This window comes from Orbicella faveolata, unplaced genomic scaffold, assembly GCF_042242905.1.
Source record: "Orbicella faveolata isolate gen_17 unplaced genomic scaffold, um_ofav_v1 contig_3, whole genome shotgun sequence".
Lineage (NCBI taxonomy): Eukaryota > Metazoa > Cnidaria > Anthozoa > Scleractinia > Merulinidae > Orbicella > Orbicella faveolata.
Window position 1 is genome coordinate 20,655,358 of NW_028301558.1, and position 12,211 is coordinate 20,667,568.

General features: G+C 37.8%; 1 protein-coding gene across 1 annotated transcript; it reads left to right on the forward strand.

Moving 5' to 3' along the window:
- Positions 1-5,820: 5,820 nt before the first annotated feature.
- On the forward strand, positions 5,821-10,529 carry LOC110067536 (uncharacterized). Its single transcript, XM_089298347.1, has 5 exons — positions 5,821-5,945; positions 6,779-6,871; positions 7,617-7,736; positions 8,908-8,966; positions 10,000-10,529. The coding sequence occupies exons 1-5, from the start codon at positions 5,852-5,854 to the stop codon at positions 10,078-10,080; spliced, it is 447 nt and encodes a 148-aa protein (XP_089154473.1). The 5' UTR covers positions 5,821-5,851; the 3' UTR covers positions 10,081-10,529.
- Positions 10,530-12,211: the final 1,682 nt, after the last annotated feature.

The window sequence follows — 12,211 nt, forward strand, 5'->3', positions numbered from 1 at the left end:
ACAAGCGCCGGTCATGGGAGCAAATAACAGATGAGCCATTACCCAGCCGTAAGAAGAGTAAATCAAATTTAACTGATCTGTTTTTGGACAGTGCCTGCTTTGCATTACCCATACTTGCAAACAAATAGAGAAATGCAACTGTGGTGTTATGATGGTGTGCCTTAAGGAGCCTACCTTTTTCTCCAAGTTAGACTGACAAGGTTGTTACATAATAATTACATAACAACTTTTTCAGGCTAACTTCAAAAAAAAGGTTCTTTCATGCACACCAATTATTGGTGTTTAGTGGAATATTATACTACAGTATTTAGGTTCTTAAATAGGTTCAAATATTGTTAAGAAAAAAGAGTTTATGTTGCTAAGGCAACTTTATTGCCCATTACAGCTTGTTTTATTTCACTTATGAATTCGTGAATTCTATGACAAGGAACCTGTCTCAATTTGTAGGCTAAAGCAGGGTCTTATATGCATTTTTCACTATATTTGTATTGTTTCTCAAATGCATAACTATGAGATGCCTATAGATTTAAGGAAAAAGAGTTTATGTTGCTAGGCAACTGTATTTGCCCAGTTTACACTTGTGTGTAGCATCTCTATGTATACATCTGAAATGACATTGGAAGGGATTTGGCTCAGTTTTATTGCCCATGATAGCTTGTTTGTTTGTTTGTTTGTTTGTTTGTTTGTCATTTATGAATTCTAAGTATTAAATGAATTCTACGACAAAGAACCTGTTTCAATTTTTCGGCCAAAGCAGGTTCTTATATACCGGTATGCAGGTTTTTACTGTATTTGTATTGTTTCTAACTAGCTATAACTATGACACATCATTATAGATTACAGTCATTTTATTGGCATTTGGACAAAATGCAGCAATCATATGACATTGAACAAAACAAATTTATAATGAAATGATGGGAAACCTCCCTATATGTATCATCTATACTTATGGTAAAGCCAAACTGCAGAGTAGTCCTGTGATATAAAATTCTAAGTTAAAATTGAAATTGCTTGACATATGAAGTATTGCAAAATAGATGAGTAATAAACAGCGATATCAGACAAATGGAAGTGATGCCATGTTTGTTAGTGAATATCATATTGATATAATATCAACATTAAACAATAAAATGTCTGTTGGCCTTAAACCTGCCTCTGTTGTTCATTTTCTTGGCAGCTTCTACTTATTTCCTTGCGTAACGACTTGCTCTTATTTTGTTTTGCCTTAATTCTATAGCGCTGTACAATATCTTTAGAACAGGAGAAAGAGCGTACTCTGACATATAAGCTCAGAATGTCATGCAAGGCATCCTTCCTGACATGAATGTCAGGTTTGCATTCAGCCTCTGACACGATGAGATCATAGTTGGCCAATACATCACTGTCCATAGATGATTTTAGAGTTATGCTAACAATATCTATTTTGTGCAGGCCTACAGTTACAGTGGATTGTCTGAAATAATTTTAAGTCTTCAAAAACATTTTTTCTGTTGTCAAAGTAACTGACCAAAGCCCCCCTCTGTTCAAACTTGATACCTGTTTTTGCGAGACATCACTTTCAACTTTTCCAGCCTTAAGGATGGCCATGGCTTGTTAGCTTTCATCTGAGTTTACTATACAGTGTTTTTTGAACAGGTTTTGTAAAACATATCCTCTAAAGTACTGTAGCCCAGCCTTTTGTTTATCATTCAGTTCAGCTGCTATGCTGTTTGTAGTTGTTTGCTTCTCTTGCCTCCAGAATAGTATCATACTGTCTGCCACTTTTGTTACCAGTAATGTTGCTGCATTTCGTGTAAGTCCTTTGAAGTATCTAGTGGCATTTGCAGCTACATCGCCATAAAAACTGGAATAAAACTGTTCAGCATCTCCTTTCTTCACAAGTGATTCATAGATTGTTTTTAGAACAGAGAATTCTTGAGATCCTTACTCTAGTTCAAATTTGAACTCGGTCATCTCATTCCTGATGCTTGCATTTAACCCTTTTCTCTCTTTAATTTTCTCCACGGCACTGGCTGTCTCACATAGAGAACTTATCGTAAATGTGGCCATCTCTCTCTTTTATTCTGCATGCTTTGTGGCCCTGTGCCCGTCATATCCACCTTTAGTCTTGTACTTTTTTCCACAGCATGCAGTCACAAACTACTTCTCGAATTTGGGCCTATAGACAACAAGAGTAACATTAATTATCATTCGATAAAATAATAGTTGGTTCTAAAAGCAAGATGATCGATTAGTTCTACAGTATCTATGAGTTAAAGGACTGCTGGATGCTTAAGAAAGTTCAAGCTTATGAAAACCAAGAGCTATGAAACTGTATCGAGGGCTTTACAGCCGTAGAACCACAGGAAGATCGAGATTTAGCGATCAATCTAAGTCAGATTCCTGTCTTTTTATTTGTAATACAGTTGATAATCTACTAATACAAACTACTTTCTTGCAAACTATATATTGTTTGCTGTTTCACGGACTATATATACACATAACATGCACAATCACACATGGCACATGACGAGTGGGTTTTAGTTTACATCGAGATGGTACACGTTTTTAAACTTGTTCGGTCGCGAATTCGGGTAAAAAATCAGATTTATTTCACTTACACTGTTCACTGCCGCTGAAAATTCCTCTTGTAAAACTTCGTTCTCTTCCAAGACATCCAAAATCGCATCCAAATCATCTCCAATTATCCTAAGTCCATCTACCTCGTCCTCCATTTTGTTTACAATGTGTGCAGGGTCAGTATCACGTGATGTGCAGGCTCAACTTCAGACACTAAGCTATTATTTCGCTCTTTGAAATTCGCCGGCTTTCATAACCAGTCTCCTCTACTAACTATGGTTCATAAACAATGAAATACTAGGCCTGGGCCAAAAAGCGTGCACAGGCGAATAAATAATACAGACATGCAACGAACCGTGAAAACCTCCATTTAATGTCTTAATGGTCCGTGAATACTTAATTATGAATTTACCAGGAGAACAACTTAATGAACCGGAAAGTTTGGAAATGTGAAAATGCTCAGGTTTGGTAATTGTTTTCTTGAATGACCCAACGATTCCGATCCCAGCATTCCTATGGCACATGATTGGAAAGGAACTAAGGAGAGAAGAGTCAACCTTTTTACAGTTATCTGATGAATTTTAAATTCTCTTCCTCGTATGAAGTCATGACATAATTAGTTTCGGTTTCGAGACTAGCAACTTACATGCTCTGTTTTGCATTTTCTGTTTTCTAATTGCCCATAATTCACTCTGTTTGCTCCAAAAAAATTGCTTAAACTACTGTTGTGAAATGCTTTTGGGAGTTCTGCAGTTTACAGCAATAAAAACAAGTTGTTGCTGTGTATCACTTTGAATTGAATTGCTTTAGTTTGAGGTAACAAAAGGGCTAAGTGGCATATTTAGAGACGTTTTGGGAAAAAACGCCTTCATCAGTCGCAAATGAAGCATTAACCAAGCGTTATTTCACAATAATACTTTATGCAAAACTTGGGGGAAACAGTGCATTATGGGCAATTGGAAATAGGAAATGTGCTTTCAAACAAGCTAAGTTCTCTTCCCTCTATTGTCTGTGCTTTAGTTGGCTTAAGCACAGACAGAGATCGACAGTACAATACAATAAAATACAGTAACATACAATAAAATACAATACTGGTTTATTCATGATGAAAAAACCAGTATTGTATTGTATTGTATTGTATTGTATTGTATTGTATTGTATTGTATTTTAGACAAGCAGAGAAAATTTGACACTTTTGGAGCCTTTTGAGCATTATATCTATTTTGTCGGCAGTCTCACGCATCTTACGAGTTTTTTGGCTCATTCCTATTGAATTGTATTGTATTGTCAGCTGAAAGTCGAATTTTCTTCCTTGGTCGTGTATGATCGGCTTTTCGTTAAACTTATCAAGTTATAAGTGGTACAATGGCAGTTTCGAAACTCAGTGAAGTGGGACAGAAAACTTGCCAAAAGCAAGAACGTAAACTTCCGGTCTACGTCCGTTCCTGCCTCACAATCGTCTTTGATTAACAATGCCGGGGTAATTTTGTGTGGTCGAAACTGAAAGATTAATTTAAAAGAAGGTATTGAACCAGAAATTTCGCTGCACCTTAAATTGTTGAGTCTTTTGTCTTCCTTCCATATAAATCTAACAAACACAATTCGAAGTTTCCTACGGCGCAAGAAAGAGAGGGAAATATGCCATTTTTAATCTGTTGCTGTATTTGCTGACGTTGCAATCTTTATATGACGTCATGCTGTGTTACTTTCGGTTTCAATATATTTTGAAGGAACGCTTTAGAAAGCCTTCCGTTGCTGTACTAACACATACAGGCTGCATTTCGCTTGCCCCGTCAAACAAGGTAAATTCTCTTCCCTCTATCATATCAGGTTTTAGTTGCAATTTGTAGATTGAAATGTTTTGTCGTGCTCGATGCAAGTCTAAGGTCAACGCCAAACTTTAGGCGAACAATTTTTGGTGAAATAAAGATCTTTTCACGTAACGTCATCATTTTCTAAAGTCCAGAACCAAAGAGCCACCGAAGTTTTTATCCTTATCAGGCATAAGAGGCGATAAATTAAGATCTGTTTACAAATTTACAGCTCAATCGTGTGCTTTGTTTGGAAACCAGCTTATTTTGAATTTCAGAGTTATGGCGATGCGTCACAAAGCTACGATCGTGTTTGTCGAAAAATATATATTTGTCTCATGATTTTTAGCCTTTTTAGAAGTTAGAGCAGTAGGAAAAGTCTCATGAAAAAGCTTAGGCCCGTTCCAAACGGCGCTCCATTCATGCGCCGAACCTAACTGATGAGTTAACTACGGCAGAAGAGCGGCGTTTGAATCAGTTTGGTTCGGCAGGTTAGGTTTGGTGCGGCAAACAACATTAAATTCGGGGTCTGTCGCACTATGCGACGTTGGAGCGGCAGCTGATTCATACGGCGTTCTCCTCATGTGTCGAACCTAATGCATAAATTACTGTAATTTATTTTTCATATAACGGGACTCGTGATTGGCTCAAAATTGAGTGGCGTGACCAGTCATGCATGAAGTTCAAAGTCGTCGCTAGAAATAAAGACAACAAAATACCAGTATGCCTTCGATTTATGAGAAGCGGGACTGTATAAGCGAGTTTCTTTAGCGCAAATTCATTTTTTGCTTTTTCTTCGTGATAATAGCCCAGCTTATTAGATTTCCCTTTAACAAGTCGATTTAACCGTGAGAAAACCTGTCTAAATACAAACACTGAACCTTGAGTTTGAATTTGCTTCCTTAAATATTGCATAACAGCATGATAACGGCGAAATGTTAGTCACAGCTTTTCTATTTGGACAGAGTTCGTGAATTCAGAACGCATATTTCCTCGTCGAAATTATTGTTACCACCGGCTTCCCGAATTAAGTTCGACGCAACTATGCCGTCCGAACCAGCCGCCGCTCCAAAGTCGCTCTAAAGTCGAACTTAATCAAGTTTGGTTCGGCACATGAGTGGAGCGGCGTTTGAACCGGGCCTTATTTGTTCAGTACAGATATCACTCGCCTAAATTGCCAAAGTAAGCTCCAGATGGCTACACTATTTTCTGGCCGCCATATTGGTGTACCACGGAGGCCTAGTACACACCAACATAATGTTTCCATACTGGGCTCTGTAAATTTCTGCGAAACATTTCGACGAATATCTGAAGTTTGGGAAAAAGCAGAGACCTAAAACTTGGAGAAATCTCGTCTTTATTACTTTATTTATCAATTTCCGATAATGTTGAAACATTTTGATATAGATGCTGAAAAAGGTGTCCCCTCGTGCTGATCACGATTGTGTCTTGTTGTTAGGCATCCTTATCTTCTTTGAAGAATGGCATCTAGCACTCAGCACCTGATTTTCATCTACCTCTTAGTCTGTGGTATGCTGTCCGTTGGATTTGAATTCAAGTATCTGAAATATTGCGGTGAGAATCAGTTATTGTCATGGTCAGTTATAATCAGGCAGGGTTGTCAAAATAAACAAAATTATGTTAATAAAATTATTTAATTAATAAATTAAAAATTAAGCAATGAAAAACTTAAATGCAAAGAGTACCGACTGTTGATGCGTGACCTCAGGCACACTAAAAACACACGACAAAGCCTTTTTAAAGATACGCTGAAGTCCGAATAATGATCAACCCTAGGAAAAAATTCATTTTTGACCCAAAATCACTGAACGGGATAATTTTACGATTCGGCGCATGTGCAAGCTATGATGTATCTCATCCAGTTCCATTGCTTGGAAGACAATCAGATGCGAGTAGATAACTTGTGCGACCGGCTGGTCCAGAATAAAACCGTCGGGCCAGATAATCAATTTGTACATCATCCATGCAATTGGGCATTCGCTATTTCTCTACCTTTAGTGTAGCCGTATGGCTACAGACTCCGAAGGCTATTACTTCTGCTCCTACAAAAGTACAGTCTGTGATTACTGAAACGCATGAGGTAGATATCAAAACGAAAATGTACTTTATGCATGGGGTTGGAACATACGAAAGGGCTGCTAATGAGAAATCTCTCCTTAACGTTATTTGTTCGTGACTGACCGCAAAATTCACAAAATAAAGGCAAATTTCCCCGCAAGTCATCGTTACGTTTCTGATTGTTTTATAAATAATGAAGTTGTAGCTAACACATGTGTCGAGCGGCGAAAAACTTAATATCTTTTTGTAGTCATTCGTAGTTGTTTAACACGTACCCGCTAATTTACTCCATGTGTGGTTGACAGGATAATCTTCTTATACTTTTTCAGGACCGCCAGACAAAACCCTCAAGTACAAAATTACGCCATGGCCCGAGCTGAAGCCCGGTCAACCAGTAAATATCACGATCTCTTTTACACCTGGTAAGTCTGACATGGTTCTTGGGAATGTCAAAAAACGTAACTTCCTAATTCCGGAAGGAATCCTTGCTTTATTACCCAGAATAACAATGGTTAATGGATATGATCGATACTGTTTTCTTTAAAAATGTATTTTTATGTATATCGCACATCACCAACGGAATCTTTGACTCTGAACTCTGAAACATTTCCTCGGTTGTCTTGAAACAGAGATACGAAATGTACTAACTTAACAATGTATCTATGGTCCCGTAATATTTAATCTTTTGTCAAAATTGTCCTCAATATAGACGAGTTAAGAGGAGTTCTTGCGAGGAGTCTATCAGTGTGAGGAGAAAATTCTGTCTCGCTTACTTTCCCCTCATGTTGCGTTCAAAGCACAAACTAAGTGATCTCCAATCGCAAATTTTTGCTGCCCTTGTCATACTATTAGTCCGTTTATATCAGAATCACCATTTTTGAACCTCCTCTTGAAAGCAAGGGCTGGGTTTATCGAGGGTTTAACTTATGTTGATAGAGATCAGGATAACATTTGGAAAGTAGCTAGGTTTGTGTCAGAACAAAGTCAACTCTAGGCAAGTCTTATCACTGAGTACGGAACTGTAAAGTAAGGTAACAATGAACTTTTGAGGCTGCTCGTAAAGATTGCACAGAAACATCACTTTATGTGCCAGGTTAGTATAAGTTAGCACATCAAGTAATAGTTTTATATCATTGCTAAACTTTTGGCATTTTTCTTGGCTTATAGTTGTAGACATCTTTTCATCAACACTGCAGTACGTAGTAAAACACGGCAGATACATATCCAGAGGAACAACTGACATTAAATGCAATGAAGTGCCGCAAATTTGTAATTTAGCAGCAGGAGGTATGTGGCGTCAAAATCTTTCTTGTGGAGGGGGGGAATGGGGGAGATGAAGTGCTATTTAACAAATTGACGTCATTTTTTCATGAATCTGTCCTGTTATTGACCATGAATTTCATTATAACATTGTCAAAGTATTTGTGGATTCTCGAAGCGATAGCCGGGTGGATCTGCAGACTACTTTGTCAATGTTATGACGAAATTCAGTGCCAATAACAGGACAGACGTACGAAAAACCGAGGCCAATTTGTTTCTTTACAGTAACAAATTTTCAAATTGTCCGCTCCCGCTCGTTGCGTCAACATAGATTACAAAGTCGTGTGTCTGTCCGCGTAATGTCATGGGAAATTAGCCAATGAGCGCACGGAATTTCCTGCAGTTATTGTAAATATTATATTGACAAGGATGTTCTTAATAGATTTCGACATTTTACCTTTTTTCGAAATTTGAATGTCAATAAACAGTAGCGAACGAAATCCCTGTTGGTTGGCGACACTTAGTATCATCAGATGACGATGATGATCATGGTCTCTTTGCAGTATGGTAGCAAGTAAAAATGCTCTATAGGCGGACTTGTTCCCTCTCACGAGAAAAAACTGAATTTGACCCACACGTGCACCTACAAAGAGAATTCTATTCTCGTACTTTATATCGCGTTCTCTACCCATCATTAATGGCCTTATAATCTTCATAAGAACGTTCCCACTTCAGCCACTTGAGGACGGCCGGAAGATTCTGCCAGTTTTAACAACCTATCGAGCGGCGACTGGGTTTATAACCGTAAACTCTTAAGTATTTTAGTTGTAGGATTTTACTCGACCATGGTTAATAGAGGGAAATGTTTATGAAACCTGACGAAGTTCTTTGTTGTAAGTTTTTGGTGGCTATTTTGGGTTTGACCCTGCACAACGCTGCAAAATACAAAAGGTGGTTATGTGTGCTCATGCAACTATCCAGTAGAAGCATTGTGATTATGCAACTCGTGCATAGCCTGGGAGCATAAAATAGATATGCGGGTATATGGGCCTTCCAACATAAATCTTAGCCTGCTTGCTTGCTTCTTTGATGTTTACCTGGCTTCTTACCCATTTTCGTCTATTAACTATGTCCTGACATAGTGAGTTTCCAAGAAATCTTACGTTGCTCGTTTGTTTCTTTGTTTGTTTTCGCATAGAAACCTCTACCTTGTCATTCAACTACAACCATTTTCCAAATGTTCCACCTGGCGTAAAGGTATGGTAATCATTGTCATATTTGAGGAATAAAATGTCAGCAATACTTCTTTTATACTTTGATATAATAAAGATCATATAAAGACACGTAATTTTGGTGACGAGATGGTGAACCGGAAGCTTTGGACACTTGCGAGGGCAACATCAGCCATTCGAGGAAGTGTATTGACGTCCTATTATTATCATCATCATCATCATCATAATCATTATTATTATTATTATTATTATTATTATTATTATTATTATTATTACCAGTATTATTATTATTACTACTATTATTATTATTATTATTATTATCATTATTATTTAGATCGTTTTGTGTTTTTATCCAACGAGTTATTTTAAAGTAACAAAGAAGCACATTTTTTTTCACGGTTAATGGTTTTAATATATTATATGTATGTACGTATTATAATGTAGTATAATTTTAAAGTAGTTCTTAAAGCGCTAGTGATCATTACATATAAGTCTTCGCGTGGTGCGGACTAAGAGTTCCAGTTTGATAAGGATTTGTCAATTTTCGTCCTATAAAAAAAAGTTTGGGAACAATTGTTTTGCTGCTTGGTACCAGTATACAAAATCAATTATGCTACTCAGAATTTATGTTCTTGGATGGAAAAATAATTGTTCAATATTTTGATAATCGCGATCTGATGTTGGAGGAAGGATGGCGCAGTGGTGAGGGCACTCGCCTCCCACCAATGTGACCCGGGTTCGATTTCGACCCGATGCCCTACGTGGATTGAGTTTGCTTTTGGTTCTCGCCTTGCTCAGAGGGTGTTTCCCTGGGTATGCAGTTTTTCTTCCTTCTGAAAAACCAACTTTTACAAATTATAATTCGATCAGTTTAGAGGACACGAGTGAAAACCAGCTAGGGCTGATGTGGCTTTCTCTCTAAAAATAGATATTATAATTTTAAACCCCGCAGAGTTTTACTAATAACGCACGACGAGTAATATCAAGTGCCGTGTCTCTCGGTTACTGAAACAGCTTCTAACCTGTTTTTTGTTTTGTGTTTTTTACGAACCCATCAGGGAACCTTCTATGCCAAAGGTGAATTCTGCAATCAAGATCAAGTTATGTGGTTCTGTGTGGAGGCAGAAGCAGTTATTTAAATAAACAACAACTGCAATGGCAACCGAGCAACAACTGCAAGAACCGAAGCAATAAACTAAAATAAAATAAAATAAAATAAGTAAACCCATCACAGCAAAAAAACAAAAAAGACAAAAAACAAAAACAAAACAAACACAAAGGGGTACTATTATGATCTTGGTTAGAAAACTTTTAAACCAAAAAGCTGTATTCTGATAGATCGAAAGCCAAAACGTTCTCTTTTTTTATAACTACTGCATAAGTGCACGGATCCCATAGGTTGGGGATATATATATTGTTTATATCAGTAGATTGTCTAGCAATCTTAGTGGCCTTTAAAAGGTGTTATGTTAAGGGAGCCTCAAGTTATTGGGTTCCCAAGTCACCGCTGAAATCAGTGAGTATAATGTTATTTTGCAATATTCAAATGGTCATTAAAACTTAACCTTGCTCGGTATGGGTCTGAAAATTGGTGTTCTTGTTGTTTAAAACACGCTCTTTTCAGTACTGAAATTCACTTAGCTGTAGCTACAAGTCTAGAAATTATTAGTCACGTGACCAACTGTTGCAAAGGCCTATTACCACGTAAGTGCACTGAAAGCTTAAAAAAGGTGTTATAAAGACTTAAGAATGTACGAGATTGTGATCTCAAATGGATTAAGCCTAGTAGACTTTTCAAATAGAATAAGAAAACAAGTACTTTATCGAGAATAAGGAAACAAATACTTTTAGGCCTGGGTCAAAGACTTTTACAGGTAAAAATAATTCCTTAATTGTATTTCTGAAGGCATAAATGGCAATGGAACCAAATTTCGCACACAATTACGTTTTAACGTCCTGAACATTTTAAAGTAAAATTGGTGCTTCTGACAGGTCACGTGGCATGTCACGTGACATTAAGGGGGAAATAGCCGTTGTTTGAACAATTGGAAGCGGTTTTTAGTAATATCATCCATCAAACACGCGTTTTAGATGCAGGTCAATTATCTTTATCCTCTCACGTTTGGAATGACCGTCCCTATTTTCGCTAAAAATATTATAGGGTCAAAAATCGTTTTTTTTTTTTTTTCAAAAAAAAGTCTACTTTTGAACGTTTATATCTTCTAGAAACGAGATCAAGGAAGATCATTCCAAACGTAGCAAGGTAGATAATATAAATTTCAATCGAAAACGCTCATTATTGATCAATAGAATGAAAATTCGCCACCAATTCGCCGATTTACCAAATTTTAACAAAATGATCACTGGACACGTCACATGATCAAAATAGTATATGTGACGCGTATGTGATCAGCATGCGCCTCTCCAGCAAGGTCCCCTTGTCAACACGGAACATGCAATGTTTAGAACTGAAAACTCAAGTTTAGGTAAATGAAGGTGTCGGTAAAAGACACCCTTCCCTCCTCGGTCCTTTGACAGCTGACCACCAGCAGTCCACCAGCGGAAAGGCCAGTACCTGGACCAAATCCCCAGCCCGGCCCCGATGGAGATCCCCTACGAGCACGTTCAACTTGATCAGATGGAGCTACTTTGGCGGGCTACAACCCTGAGAACTACAGTTGAATCTTCACCCCTAATGATATCCGGCCAACAGCTCTGTTAAGGATAACGACTATCGTGTTTACTCGAATAGGCGCCGCGGCGCCTATTTATATGTCAATCCGGTGCGGCGCTTATTCGAGGACGGCGCTCATTCGAGGGCGGCGCTTATTTGAAAGGCTCATAACACAAAGACAAAACATTTTGATTGTAAAATTTAATTTACTTCATGAGTATTTTTCATGGCTCACAGGCTTGAAGCTAAACTCAGTTTTGGCTTTCATAACAGTCGCGTGGAACACTTTAATTTTCTGCTGGTTTTCAATAACGCTTCACTCGATGTCAATGTCCTGACTGTTGCTGAAACACAGCGATTACAGTGTATTTTTATACTCAAATAAGCGCTTATTCGAGGGCGACGCTTATTAACTTTTCCACCCAATGTGCGGCGCTTAATCGAGGGTGGCGCTTATTCGGGGACGGCGCTTATTCGAGTAAATACGGTATCATTTCCATCGATGAGCTATTTTTACCTACGAACTGCACTTTGAAGCGATAGTTTTGAACGAAAGAATGAACGAACGAACGAACGAACGAACGAACGAACGAACG